This window comes from Narcine bancroftii, chromosome 4 (assembly GCF_036971445.1).
Source record: "Narcine bancroftii isolate sNarBan1 chromosome 4, sNarBan1.hap1, whole genome shotgun sequence".
Lineage (NCBI taxonomy): Eukaryota > Metazoa > Chordata > Chondrichthyes > Torpediniformes > Narcinidae > Narcine > Narcine bancroftii.
Window position 1 is genome coordinate 101,216,514 of NC_091472.1, and position 15,603 is coordinate 101,232,116.

Genomic DNA, 15,603 nt, shown 5'->3' on the forward strand with positions numbered 1-15,603 from the left:
TCTCTGAAGTTTTCATTAATCTCCGTTGAATTATATGTGATTTGTTTGTCTTTTTTCCTTGATGCCAATACCATTCTCTTAGTTTGTTCTGTCTTAAGCTGCCATGCTAGAATTTTGTGCGTTTTTTCCCCTAGTTCATAATATTTCTGTTTTGTCTTCATTATGTTCTTCTCCACCTTATATGTTTGTAGTGTTTCATATTTTATTTTTTTATCTGCCAATTCCCTTCTTTTAGTTGTATCTTCCTTCATTGCTAATTCTTTTTCTATATTTACTATTTCCCTTTCCAAATGCTCTGTTTCCTGATTGTAGTCCTTCTTCATCTTGGTTACATAACTTATTATTTGCCCTCTGATGAATGCTTTCATTGCGTCCCATAGTATAAACTTATCTTTCACTGATTCTGTATTTATTTCAAAGTACATTTTAATTTGTCTTTCAATTAATTCTCTAAAATCCTGCCTTTTAAGTAGCATGGAGTTTAATCTCCATCTATACATTCTTGGAGGGATGTCCTCCAACTCAATATCAAGGGTGAATGGTCCGATAATATTCTAGCTTTATATTCTGTTTTTCTTACTCTGTCTTGCATACGAGCTGATAACAGGAATAGGTCTATTCTTGAGTATGTTTTATGTCTACCCAAATAATATGAATATTCCTTTTCCTTTGGGTGTTGTTTCCTCCATATATCCAAAAGTTGCATTTCTTGCATCGATTTAATTATAAATTTAGTTACTTTGTTCTTTCTGTTCATTTTTTTCCCAGTTTTATCCATATTTGAATCCAAATTAAGGTTGAAATCCCCTCCTATTAATATGTTCCCTTGCGTGTCTGCTATCTTCAGAAAATATCTTGCATAAACTTTTGATCTTCTTCGTTAGGTGAATCTACATTGAGTAGATTCCAAAACTCCGAATATATCTGACATTTTATCATTACATATCTCCCTGCTGGATCTATTATTTCCTCTTCTATTTTAATTGGTACATTTTTACTGATTAATATAGCTACTCATCTTGCTTTTGAATTATACGACACTGCTGTTACATGTCCTACCCAATCTCTCTTTAATTTCTTATGCTCCATTTCAGTTAAATGTGTTTCTTGCACGAATGATATATCAATTTATTCTTTTTTCAGTAAATTTAGCAGTTTAATATTTAAAGTCATATAGTTTAACTTAGCCATTTCATACTTTGTTTATTTTCCCTTTCCATTTCCTCATCATCACCTTTCCTTCTTATCCATTTCTGGTTTCTTGTTTTGAACACTTTATAAGACAACATTTCTAAAACATCAAACATTTTCCTTATTCTCCTATTTAAAACTTCTTTAACCCCATTCTCCCCTCCCCCTCCTGAGTTGCCCTTTATCCCTTGTCGGGCAACCACATCTCCCCTCTCCATTTGGATTTGCGAATTCACTCGCAAGCATCAACTGATTTTGCAGTGACCGTAACTCCTCCCCACCCAGCCCCCCCCCGGAAAAGATTTCAATTTTCAAATATAACAAAGGTCACTCTTTTAATTCCGTCCTTATTTCCTCTGTTCACTTTCATTCCCTTATTAATTCTTATCTATACTCTATATATTTTCCTCTAAATACGGATACACTCATGTATACACATATATACATACACATCTATATATATATATATATATACACACACACACATATATATATATACACACACACACACACATATATATATACATATATATATATATATGTATGTATATACACACACACACACACATATATATATATATATACACACACACACACACACACACACACACATATATATCTTTCTTTGGCTTGGCTTCGCGGACGAAGATTTATGGAGGGGGTAAAAAGTCCACGTCAGCTGCAGGCTCGTTTGTGGCTGACCAGTCCGATGCGGGACAGGCAGACACGATTGCAGCGGTTGCAAGGGAAAATTGGTTGGTTGGGGTTGGGTGTTGGGTTTTTCCTCCTTTGCCTTTTGTCAGTGAGGTGGGCTCTGCGGTCTTCTTCAAAGGAGGCTGCTGCCCGCCAAACTGTGAGGCGCCAAGATGCACGGTTTGAGGCGTTATCAGCCCACTGGCGGTGGTCAATGTGGCAGGCACCAAGAGATTTCTTTAGGCAGTCCTTGTACCTTTTCTTTGGTGCACCTCTGTCACGGTGGCCAGTGGAGAGCTCGCCATATAATACGATCTTGGGAAGGCGATGGTCCTCCATTCTGGAGACGTGACATATATATATATATATATACACACAGACATATAGTTCGTGGTCATTTTTACTCTCATTACATGTCTTCATGTCTCTGCTTGTTTTGTAGTTGTTCTGCAAATTTTCGTGCTTCCTCTGGATCCGAGAATAGTCTGTTTTGTTGCCCTGGAATAACTATTTTAAGTACCGCTGGGTACTTTAACATAAATTTATATCCTTTTTTTCCATAGGATCGTTTTTGCTGTATTGAACTCCTTCCTCTTCTTCAGGAGTTCAAAACTTATGCCTGAATGGAAAAAAATTTTTTGACCTTTGTATTCCAGTGGCTTTTTGTCTTCTCTTATTTTCTTCATTGTCAGATCGACTCCGCAGGTGTTCCCCCCTCCCGTCAGTGTGTTTTTTTTCATGCGCGGTTGCGCACTTTTACTCGGCTCGTGAGCCATTTTTGTAGTCCCGAGCTCGGGACTTCCACTGAGCTTAGGGAGCGGGCTTCTCTCTCCACGGCAGGCCTCCTCGGACAGGTAAGGCCTTCACCTTCTTCATCCGACGTTCTTTCATCTTCTCTTCTTCCCGTTGCTTTCGACTTTTCTCTCTTCGCTGCCATTTTCTTCTCACCTTTACTTTTACTTTGTTTTAATTTTTATTCTTGTACCTTTGTGTTTTGTGCGTTTTTTTTCAACTTTTCTGGAGAGGGCTGGAATTCCCTGACCGGCCACTACTCCATCACGTGACTCCTCCCCAAAAGTACCTTGTTAAAGTGGAATTGTTCATTATACCCCAGTCATTGATGTGCAACTGGATTCAATGAAGCAGGTCTTCTCTGGAACTCTCTTTACTAACCCCAAAGGAGTGGCTCCTAGTTCTGAACAACAATGTTGACCACGTTTTCATGGAAAACTCTGATGAACAAGTCACTGGAGAAGATTTTTGTCAATCCTGACCTCCTGCTGTGCACACAATATTTTAAATCCACCTATTGCACAGGTTGTATCATGATGTCTACAGTGTTCAAATCAAACCTCCTAGAATTAGGTTATGATGTTAATCTCAGGATTCTGCCATAAGATTTATGATTAACATCACCATCAGATTCCCTGTTCCCTATTACTGAGTCTTCAGAGTTCTCCCTTGCAACAGCTTGCCATTGTCAATAGGTCCTGCTGAGTATGTTTCTGACAAGGGAAAACCTCATCTTTAAGAAGACCATTTGAACCTTCAAGTCTTTGCCATTGTTCAACAAGATCATGGCTGACCTATTTCAAACATTCTTTCAGTTCAATCTTTCTTTATTGACAGGTACAAAAATTATTCACAACTGGCCCTGTAAAGTCACACAAAGAGGCACTACTCGGCCTGCGCTACTCTCAAGATGAGAAAGAGAAGCATTTGCTGTGTTGTACATGAGGAATTGAAGGCGGTCATGTCTAGTCAAGTTTATTGTCATCTGATTGTACAAGTACAACCTGACAAAGGAGCATTCTTCAGTCCTTGGTGCAAAACATGCAGACACACAACCAGACACAAACACACATACAGAACAAGTATTTTATCTATACAAATAAATATTGTTTTGTCTCTCTAAGAGTCTCAGATTGTTAGTGTGAGTAAATCCTTTGGTCATTCAACATTCTTACTGCCTGTGGGAAGAAGCTGTTCCTCAGCATGGTGGTGCTGGCTCTGATATCCCTGACAGGAGCTGCTGCAAGATGCTGTGTGTTGTCTATTTGGTGCTGCAAACAGACAACCAAATATTTTTTTAAAGAGGCTTTGAAAGATTGTGTTAAAATGTATATCTTTGCATTTTTCATACTGTTTGATTTTTGTCTCCATCTGCGACCAGTCTGCAGGATGCAGATATCCTAGATTATTTCTTCTAATTCTAACTTTGGAATTTATATTGTATATTGCCTGGGATGTATTTGAGAGATCATTATCTGGTGTTTCTTCTGTCATCAGTAAAACACAGTGAATATTTGCAGCAAGCTGCATTGGAAGAATATGGGCCAGACCTGCATCTGGCTCTGAGGAGCCGTAGAGATGAACTGCAGTATCTCAGAAAGTTAATGGAGTTGCTTTTTCCATATATTTTGCCACCAAAAGCTACAGAATGCAGGTATTAAGCATAATTTTTGATTACATACATTGTAAAGAGAAATATTTTTTATTTGATGGGTAGCCTTTTATTGTTAGAAGACAATTCTGTTGCTGCTCCTTGTTTAACCTGTGGTGATAATTCCATTTCTGCAATATTTCAGTTCTCTCTTTAAAGTATGACTAAATATTTATTTACTGTATTATCTTTCCCTGATATGGAATTCAGGCATTTTGGTCCCTTCTTCACAGTGTAATAAATTAGAGGACCCACTGCTTCATTATTGAAAATGTTTGTCAAGAAGATGCTTTTTGAGCTACTTTTGATGAGTGCTTTGTGGATTACCTCAGGAGTAACTTATTAATAATTCTGGTACATTTAGTTATGGCCCCTGATTTTTCCCTTCCTCCATAGTTTTCATTGTACCAACACCAATAAAACCTTTCACCATCAAAACACCTCTGCCAAGGATACCCCTCTGCCACTGAGGAAACACTACCAACTCTGAGTTCTTTCTGATGGTTATAATTTCAGACATGATTGAACATATTGAAATAGGAGCAGGATCAAGTCATCTGACCCATCATGCATGATCTTATTGCCATTCGATCAATACATATAATGAGGCAACTTCTGTTTCTTCTTTAGGCAGAGAATTCCAAAATTTCACTACTCTCTGAGATAAGTAGTCCTCCTCGTCTGTCTTAAATTACTCTTTCAAATCTTGAAGCTATATCCTCTGGTTCTAGAGCCACCTGTGGAAACAACCTCCCTGCTTCTATTTATTGATTTATATGTTTAAGATTCACCCTTCTAAACTCCAAGGATTCTCACCCCAGGCTACTCGATCTTTTCATAAGCTAACTTCCAAAGTCAAGTGAGGAGATAGGAACTGCACCTTGTGCTCCAGGTGCAGCCTCACTAGTTAACTGTGCTCTGAACTTTCCTGCTCTTAAATTCAACCCCTTTTTCAATGAAGGCCATTTGCCTCTTGATTACCTGCTCAGTAATTTGAAGAAGCACTCTCGGGTCTTACTGCACAAAAGCTGAAAATTTTCACCATTTAAATAATAGTCTGATTTGCAATTGTGCCATAAAATCTTTAATCTTGTTTTGAATGCCTCAATCATTAAGATAAAATAATAAGTAAAGTAAAACACAAAAGTCTGCAGACACCATGGTTGAAGTAAAAACAACGTGGAGAAACTCAGCAGGTCAAGTGATGTACTTTATATAGCAAAATTAAGATGCATAACAAATGATGAAGGGCTCAAGCTCGCAACATTGGTTATGTATCTTTATTATATAAAGTACACTGTTTGACCTGCTGGGTTTCTCCAGCATTGTGTTTTTGCTCAGAGTATTAAATATGCTTTGCAATGTAAATTGCTGAAAGAAGAATTCTTGAATGGTTTGTCTTGTGTTAAAGTGCATGTGTAAGTAGTGTAATACTCAGTGTCATGCACTTAATTATAGTTGTACTTAACTTGTTGCTGTTTTGAGAATGTGATGCGGTTTATGAGCTAACAGCTTAATATTTAAGCTTCCATACATCATCCAAAAAGCATGTATTTTGGCAGTGATATTTCAGATCCAAGTTCCATGTAATAAGCAAATCTAGTGCAAAATGTTTTGGAAATGTATTACGTTTCTCTTATGTAGATCATTAACCCTGTTGATTCAAGAAATTCTGGCTGGATCAATGTTCCTTCCCTCCCTTGACTTCTTGGCTGATCCAGTAAGTATTTTATTTGCTTTGAAATTAAATTGTTAAATTCCTCTTGACAAACTATTTTATTTAAAAATGGCACACAATATCATGGGGCAGATCTTGCTGGTGTGGTTGTTCTCTCAATCTTAGAATCATTGCCTGTACATAGTTCCCTGCTTGTGGACCAGCTCTCTTTCTGTCTTGAACATCTTGGATTCTTGTAATGTGACCTTGATGGCAACAGGAAAACAGGACCCCTGGAGGCACAGATCCCTTACAAAAGCTTACCTGCAACTTTCCCACAGCCAGCAAAGCCCGCTCCAGTTTTACCAGGTGTCACAACAATGAGGCTGATTTGAATTTTAATTGTCTCTGATCTTATGTAGTTACTTTTATTGTTATCTATTGTATTTTTATGTTTGAGATGTTTTAGTGTATTAGGAAGTGTTTTATATGCATATAAGGTGATGTAGAGTCCTTTGTTTTGTTCTCTGCATTTTTCTTGGAGCTGTCTGAGGGCAAAGACCATGTCAGTAGTTCCTCTGTTTGCGCGAAAGCCGCACTGTGATTCTGGGAGAATATTCTCGGTGACACTAGGTATTATTCTATTTAGTAGAATCTATTTAGTAAAAAATTCTATTTAGTAAAAAATGCAGAGAACAAAACAAAGGACTCTACATCACCTTTGTTGACCTCACCAAAGCCTTCGACACCGTGAGCAGGAAAGGGCTTTGGCAAATACTAGAGCGCATCGGATGTCCCCCAAAGTTCCTCAACATGATTATCCAACTGCACGAAAACCAACAAGGTCGGGTCAGATACAGCAATGAGCTCTCTGAACCCTTCTCCATTAACAATGGCGTGAAGCAAGGCTGTGTTCTCGCACCAACTCTCTTTTCAATCTTCTTCAGCATGATGCTGAACCAAGCCATGAAAGACCCCAACAATGAAGACGCTGTTTACATCCGGTACCGCACGGATGGCAGTCTCTTCAATCTGAGGTGCCTGCAAGCTCACACCAAGACACAAGAGAAACTTGTCCGTGAACTACTCTTTGCAGACGATGCCGCTTTAGTTGCCCATTCAGAGCCAGCTCTTCAGCGCTTGACGTCCTGCTTTGCGGAAACTGCCAAAATGTTTGGCCTGGAAGTCAGCCTGAAGAAAACTGAGGTCCTCCATCAGCCAGCTCCCCACCATGATTACCAGCCCCCCCACATCTCCATCGGGCACACAAAACTCAAAACGGTCAACCAGTTTACCTATCTCGGCTGCACCATTTCATCAGATGCAAGGATCGACAATGAGATAGACAACAGACTCGCCAAGGCAAATAGCGCCTTTGGAAGACTACACAAAAGAGTCTGGAAAAACAACCAACTGAAAAACCTCACAAAGATAAGCGTATACAGAGCCGTTGTCATACCCACACTCTTGTTCGGCTCCGAATCATGGGTCCTCTACCGGCACCACCTACGGCTCCTAGAACGCTTCCACCAGCGTTGTCTCCGCTCCATCCTCAACATCCATTGGAGCGCTTACATCCCTAACGTCGAAGTACTCGAGATGGCAGAGGTCGACAGCATCGAGTCCACGCTGCTGAAGATCCAGCTGCGCTGGATGGGTCACGTCTCCAGAATGGAGGACCATCGCCTTCCCAAGATCGTGTTATATGGCGAGCTCTCCACTGGCCACCGTGACAGAGGTGCACCAAAGAAAAGGTACAAGGACTGCCTAAAGAAATCTCTTGGTGCCTGCCACATTGACCACCGCCAGTGGGCTGATATCGCCTCAAACCGTGCATCTTGGCGCCTCACAGTTTGGCGGGCAGCAACCTCCTTTGAAGAAGACCGCAGAGCCTACCTCACTGACAAAAGGCAAAGGAGGAAAAACCCAACACCCATCCCCAACCAACCAATTTTCCCCTGCAACCGCTGCAATCGTGTCTGCCTGTCCCGCATCGGACTTGTCAGCCACAAACGAGTCTGCAGCTGACGTGGACTTTTTACCCCCTCCATAAATCTTTTCCGCGAAGCCAAGCCAAAGATATGCATATAAAGGTAAAATATATGCTATATATACTAAGATAAACATTTGACTAACTGATGCTAAATAAGGACCATATGTACCTATTCCAACTTGCATACAAATCCAAATTAAAGACTGACCTAGGTAACAGAACTTGTTTTTAACCCAGGGACTGCCTGTACATCTTTACCTCCTGTGGATGCTGCGAGACTGACTGAGTTCCTCCAGCATTTCTGCGTGTTTACTTGCCTGATCTTGCTCTATCCCGTAAAATCCCCATTATCCAGCATTCAAACAACTGGCAAAAAAAAGTTGAGGATAATAAAAAATAAATAAGAATAAATAAAGTTTTATATAAAAGTTAAAAATTGTAAATGTTCTCCAAAGTGACACATACCCCCTTGGTGAAGATGGGAGCAAACATTCAGCCAGTGGAGCGCCCCAGTTGTGCCCCGCCCACAGCTGCTGTTTCAATAAAGTTTCAATAAAGTTGTGTTTGAATAAAATGGCAGGTCCCAGGATGAAGAGCTGGCCGATGCTGTCTACCGCTGGGCCGACTCTCCCAAAGTATCTTACATTCCCTGCCTAGTAAGAGTCTTTATTAGTATTTGATTAAGTGTATTAGAAAGGCTTTATTTGTCAACAGGGGAGGGAGAGGTTAATTATGACGGCAGCACTGTTAGAGAAGAGCAGTGGTTCCTAAACATTTTTGGGCTGCCACTCAGCCACCAGCCTCCAGGCCATATCCCGAGGCGTGGGGGTTTAGTGGCGGCTCTGAAGGGGTTAGTGGTGGATCAGAGCAAGGTGGGGGCCTTAGTGGTGGCGCAGAGCTGGATGGGGGAGGTTTAGTGGCGACAGAGCAGGGTGGTGGGGGTGTTAGTGGTGGAACAGAGCAGGTTGGGGGGTGTTAGTGACGGCACTGATCAGGTGGGGGGGTAAAGTGGCGTCGCTGTAGAGAAGGTGGTGGCAGCGCTGAGCGGATGGGTAGTGATGCTAGTACAAATGGTGGCCACTGAGACCAGCTCTCGCAAGAATGCCTTGTCGCCATTTATTTTGCTCACACATGCAACCCAAGTCTGGCCAGAAAATTACTACACTGGCTTCTTCATTAAACTTTGTAGCAGACTGAATAATAACAAGACTGAAGGTTCAGAACACCCCCTTTTCCCTCACCACCCCCAAGGATCTTTCCACTGCCCACGGGGGGGGGGGGGGGGGGGGGGCTTTCAGAATCACTAGTGTAGTGGCTAGAGCAATGCTATTCCAGTGCTCACAAATATGGTTTGAATATAAAGGAAAGGTGTGCTGAGGGTCTGACTGGGACACTGGCATGGAGGTGAGTTGTGTTGTCATCGTGGGGGAAGTGTGCCGAGGGCCTGACTGGACATTGGCATGGAGGTGTCTGGTTGCATTAAGGGTCTGATGGGGACACTGGCGTGGAGGCAAATCGGTTTGCTCCAAGGGTGTGTCTAGGTCATATACATGGAGGTCAGTCAAGTCATGCCAAGTATCTGACTGGCACACTGGTGTGGAGGTGAGCCAGGTTGCACTGAAGGTCTGACTGGGGCACCAGGAAGAAGAGCTGGTCGCTGCTGGGGCGACTCTCCCAAGGTGTCTTCCTATCCTTGCCAAGTAAGACTCTATCTTTTTATTTATATTAAGTGTATTAGTCAGAGTTTATCTATAAACTTTGGAGTGGGGGGGGGGGTTTGTTAATCATAATGATGGCATGGCTAGCATAGCGGCTCGAGTTATACTTTTATAGCGCCAGTGACTGGGATTCGAATTTAAATTTTGTAAGTTCTGGGAGTTGCTTGATTAAAGTTAAATTTACATAATTAAAGACTACAATACTGATTTTTAAAAATTTCAAATTACGTTTTACATCGTCTTGTTTTTTTAAAAGGTATATTCTTAATGCAGATGTATTAGTTAGGCATTGTCAGGGTGAGTCTCAGTCAACTGGAAAATTCACACTTCCGGCATCCACAGTTCCCTCAGGTGCCAGATAATGAAGATTTTCCCGAAAAATTATTTGAATATTCAAACAAGCAATTTATCTATATTTACGCTTCCATCATTCACTTCGCATTTGATATTTGTCTTGACTTGATCTTAAAGATCATTCAGTAATGTTTTTAAAAATGTTCACCAGATTTCAGATCTCAGATTTTATTTAAGTACTAAATTTGAAGTTTGACTGTCAATCCCCTCTATTATTCTCATAATCAGGAAGTGCACTGGAGTTTGCACATTGATAACATTCCCCTTTTCCATTTTGTTAGGATACTGTGAACCGTTTGTTGCTGATTTTCACTGACAACAGTCCAGTAAGTATTACTGATTGGGGAAAAAAAAATGTTTCCAGAAAAAGCCGGATTCTCATTATTTGGGATATATAATTCCAACGATTTTATGGTCCTGGGCAGCATGAGGGTGGTAAGGTTAGCACAACACCGTTACAGTGCCAGCAACCTGGGTTTGAATCTGGCGCTATCAATAAAGAGTTTTATACATTGTCTCCAAATCCTCTGGTTTCCTACCACCCTCCAAACCATATGGAGTTGGTAGGTTAATTGGTATAATTGTTGGCACATGTTCATAGGCCATAAGGGCCTTTAACTGTGTTGTGTGGTTAAAATTTAAGTGTTATCAGCCATCCATATGAGCTTATACTCATGCCAGGTAGAATGCTTAACATATTGGTGGTGCTGCTGTGGTTATTGTATGCAATACAATATCAATAATGTAACTCAACACTAATTGTCAGTGTCTGAGGTTCTCAGTGTCATCTTGCCTAATTTTGTCTGCAAAAGGTACTAACAGAACAGTAGATTTTAATGATAGGAATGAATAATAATTCCAGGCTCAAGTCTATAAGCAATACAAGACACATGATTTCATAGAGATATTTGAAAGTTATTTAAGGTTCTAATACCACCAACTGCTGGAGCTGCAAAACAAGATAGGAGCTCATGGTATTACAAGAGAGATATTAAAATGTAGAAGATTGGCTGACTGGCAGGAGACGGAGAAAAGGGACCTTTTCTGGTTGACTGCTGGTGACCAGTGGTGTTTTAGAGGGCTCGATGCTGGAACTGTTTCTTTCCATGTTACATGTCAATGACTTGGATGTAGGAATTAATGAGTTTGTGACAAAGTTGCAGGAGATATAAAAATAGGAGGAGGGGCAGGTAGTGTTGGGGAAGCACCGATTCTGCAGTAGAACAAACAGTTTAGGAGATGGGGCAATGAAATGGCAGATGGAATACAGTGTAGGGAGGTGTGTGGTCATGCATTTTGGAAGAAGAAATAAAGCCATAGACTCTTTTCTAAACAGGCAACAAATTCAGAATCTGAGATTCTTGGGACTCCTCATGCAAGTTTCCCTGAATGTAAACTTGCAGGGAGAGTCAGTGGTAAGGAATGCAAATGTAATGCTAGCATTCATTATCAAGTGGGATAAAATATAAAAGTAGGGATGTAATGTTGAGGCTTCATAAGGAATTAATCCAGAGAAGGTTCACTAGAATAATCTATAGAATGAAAGAGTTATCATATCAGAGTTCTTGATGACTCTGGTACCATACTTGCTGGAGTTTAGGAGAATGAGGGGGAAACCTATCAAATATTAAAAGTACTGGAGAGTGTGGACATGGAGAGGATGTTATCCATGATGGAAGAGTCTGGGACCAGACTGCACAGCCTCAGAATACAAAGACATCCCTTTAGAACAGAGATGAGGAATTTATTTACTCAGAGAGTGGTGTATCTATGGAATTTGTTGCCATGGGTGGCTGTGGAGGCCATCAATAGGTAAATTTAAGACAGAGGTAGTAGGTTCTTGACTAGGAGGGGAATCGAGGATTATGGGGAGAAGGCAAGAGAATGGGGTCAAAAAGGATAGTAAATCAGCTTTGATGGAATGACAGGGCAAACTCAGTGAATGGCCTAAATTTTCTCCTCTACCATCATCTACTGTACCCAGGTGTTATACAGTGACAAACTTTTCCAGCGCTTCTTCATTAGTCAGGAAGGCACAGCAGCACCTACACTTTCTAAGAAGGTTGAAGAGGGCAAGGCTACTAGCCATCTTGTCCAATTTCTACAGGTGCACAATTGAGAGTGTCCTGTCTGGCTACATCATTACATCACATGGTCACTTCAAAGCACAGATTGGAAGTCAATTCAGAGGATCATCAAAATGGCCAAGAAGATCAACGGGGTCTGCCTTTCGTGGGCACAAAGAATTATTGACCCACTACCATCATAGAACATTACAGCACAGTACAAGGCCTTCAGCCCAAGATGGTGCACTGATCTATATAAACCTACTCAACATATTAAACATTCCCTAACTCTTACCCATAACCCTCTATTTTTCTTGCATCCATGTGCCTGTCTGAGTTTTAAATGTCACTATTGAAACAGCCTCCACAATCACAATGCATTTCACGCACTATTTAAAAAAAAATTACCCCAGACAGCTCCCCAAAGCTTTATTCCCTTAACCTTATACAGATGTCCTCTGGTATTTGCTGCTGGGGAAAAAAAGATGCTGGTTATCCACCCTACCTATATCTCTCATAATTTTGTAGACCTCTATTTAGTCACCTCTCATTCTTCTTCACTCCAAAGAGAAAATCCCCTTGTACTGTTAATTTTTCCTCATAGTTCATGTTCTCCAATCCTGGAAACATTCTGGTAAATCTCCTCTGCAACCTCTCCAAAGCTTTCACATCCTTCCTGTAATGTGACCAGAACTGAATACAATATTCCAAGTGTGGTCTAACCAGTTTTACAGAAACTGCAATATCCCTCTTTAAATCAATCCCCAGCAACCTTGAGAGATCTATAGATCTGGATCCTTGTGTTCTTCTACACTGTTAAGAATCCTGCCATTCAACATGTGCTCCACCTTCATTTGACCTTCCAAAATGCATCATCTCACACTTACTGGAATGAATTCCATCTGACACTTTTCTGGCCCACCATGTATTCTGTTACTATCCTGTCGTAACATACGACAGCGTTCTACACTATTCACAACACCTCGAATGTTTGTGTCATCTGCAAACTTACTGACCCATCCTTCCACTTCTTCATTCGCATCGTTTGTGAAAATCACGAAGGGAAGGGATCTCAGAAAAGACCCCTGTGGAATTCCAGTAGTCACTGACCTCCAAGCAGAATACGTTAACTGCTTTCTGCAGGCAAGCCAGTTCCGATTCCACATACCCAAGGTTCCATAGATCCCATGGCTACCATGGAGGACTTTGTTAAATGCCTTTCAAAAATCCATGTACTCCAAATCTACCACCCTACATTCATTAATTTTGTTTGTGACTTCCTAAAAAATTTCAGTTAGGCTTATGAGGCATGCTGACTACCCCGGAGAAGGCAAAGCTTCTCTAAGTCATCAAGAAGGTACAGGAGCATCAATATTAGGTCTGTCAGGCTGTGTAATTGCTCCTTCCCACAGGTTGAGATTGATGCTGAAACCTAGTAAAATTATTATGGTAACATATGCATATGTTTGTGATTTTTGTGTATGTGTGCACCGTGGTCTGGAGAAACACTGGTTGTATATGTAGGGTCAGATGATAATAAATTTGAACGACAACTGCACCCTGTTGTGAGATGGTTTCAGACATGCCACCACTGGTGCTGCAGCGCAGTTTTTATACAGTGACAGAACCGTCCCATAAGTACTGTCGCCTATGTTAGACAGTGACAGACCCCTACTCATCTTTACTGTACCCAGTATTACACAGTGATAGAATTGTCCCATCATAACTGTATCCCTGTGTTGCACCATGACAGAGCCATTTGCACTAAATAGCACGGTTAGCATAGCGATTAGAGCAAAGCACCAGCGCTGTTTGTAAGGAGTTTGTACATTTTCCCCATGTCAGCATGAGTTTTCTCCCACCCTTCAAAGTGTATGGTTGTAGGTCAATTGGGTGTAATTTGCTGGCATGGGCTGCAAGGGCCTGTTTCTGTGCTATATATCTAAATTAAAAAAAAAATCACTGTTGCCAAATTTTATATTGTCTACTAGCTGTAGTGGGCCTTGGTGTTTTCTCGTGACAGACCACATGATAACAGTATTGTGAACCATAATTATTCATTGACAGACCCATTCCTAGCTGTATTGTAACCCAGTGTCAGACCTGCCCCACCATTCCTGTTCCCACCAGTACAGTATGCTTGCATTATCTAATGACAGACCCTTCCATTACCAGCCCACAAACAAAAGAGGCATGTTTGAGGCCATGCGTGCTGACCTCTACATTGGTGAGGCCTGACCCCAGTTCACGGGCACTTCCTTGTATCTACCTCTAGACCAATACCCCTCTAACCATCATCTGGATATCATCTCCCAGACCATCCAAGACCTCATCACTTCAGGTGATCTCCTCACAACTGCTCTAACCTGATAGTTCCCCAATTATTCATTATTTACTTCTAAATCCTACCCAATATTCACAAGCAGAAATGCCTTGGCAGACTTATTGTTTCTGCCCTGCTGAACTTCTCGTACCTTGATGCTATCTTGACTCCCATCTTCCATTCCCTTCCCACCTACTTCCAGAATACCCCACACAGCATCTGAAGAATTCCATCCCCCCACCCCCATCACCTTATCTTCACCATAGGTGTGCAATCTCATTATGAATCCATTGCTCATCAGGAAGGTCTTGGGGCTCTCCACTTCTGTCTTGAACACAGAACCATTCAGTCCCCATCAACTAACAATCTCTGCTTGGCAGAACTTATTCTTATCCTCAGTATATTCTCCTTCCATTTCCTTCAGACTGAGGTTGTAGCAATGGGAACACATTGGACCCTAACCTTTTTGTTGGATAAGTGGAACAGTCCCAGTTCCAATAGTACCCAGTTCCCATTCCCCAACACTTCATTTCATCAGTGATTGGATTGGTGCCTCTCCCTGTACCCATGCAGAGCTTGAAATTTTATTAGCTTCAATTACAACTTCTATCCAGCCCTTAAACTTTCCTGAATTGTTTCTGACACCTCTCTCCCCTTCCTTAATCCCTCTATTCTTTTCCATCCTATTCCTTTCTTTCAAATTCTCTGCATCTGCTATGTCTGTTCCCAGGATGAGGCCTTCCACTCCAGGACATTTGAAATGACCTCTAATAAACAGGGATACCCCCCTGCCCCCTTTCTTTCATTGACAAAGCCCATACCCATTATCTTCATTTCTCGTATTTCTGCCCTAACCTCCCCTCTCCCCAGGCCAAAAGAGGACCAAGTCCCTTTGCTCCTGACTTTCCAATGCACTAGCCTCTGAATCCAGCATATTATCCTCCAACACTTCAGCCAACTACAGCGCAATCCCACTACCAGCTGCATCCTGGCTTCTTCACCCCTATCCACTTTTCGCAAGGATAACTCTTTCCGAGGGTCCTTGGTTTGCTCTTCTATCCCCACCTGCCCTTCCATCCCCTCAGGCAATTCTTGCTGTAACCACAGAAAGTACAAAACTTGCCCTACATCTCTTCCCTTCACCTCTATTCAGGACCACAAACAT

At 41.4% G+C, this 15,603-nt stretch overlaps 1 protein-coding gene across 4 annotated transcripts in view; it reads left to right on the forward strand.

The window, feature by feature from the left end:
• snx14 (sorting nexin 14) overlaps window positions 1-15,603 on the forward strand; it is a 227,463-nt gene that overhangs the window by 81,829 nt on the left and 130,031 nt on the right. For all 4 annotated transcript variants that reach the window (XM_069932232.1, XM_069932234.1, XM_069932233.1 and 1 more), the window contains exons 8-10: window positions 4,174-4,330; window positions 5,972-6,047; window positions 10,331-10,375. In XM_069932232.1, the coding sequence (XP_069788333.1) occupies window positions 4,174-4,330; window positions 5,972-6,047; window positions 10,331-10,375 (278 nt within the window). The remainder of the gene's footprint in view (window positions 1-4,173; window positions 4,331-5,971; window positions 6,048-10,330; window positions 10,376-15,603) is intronic.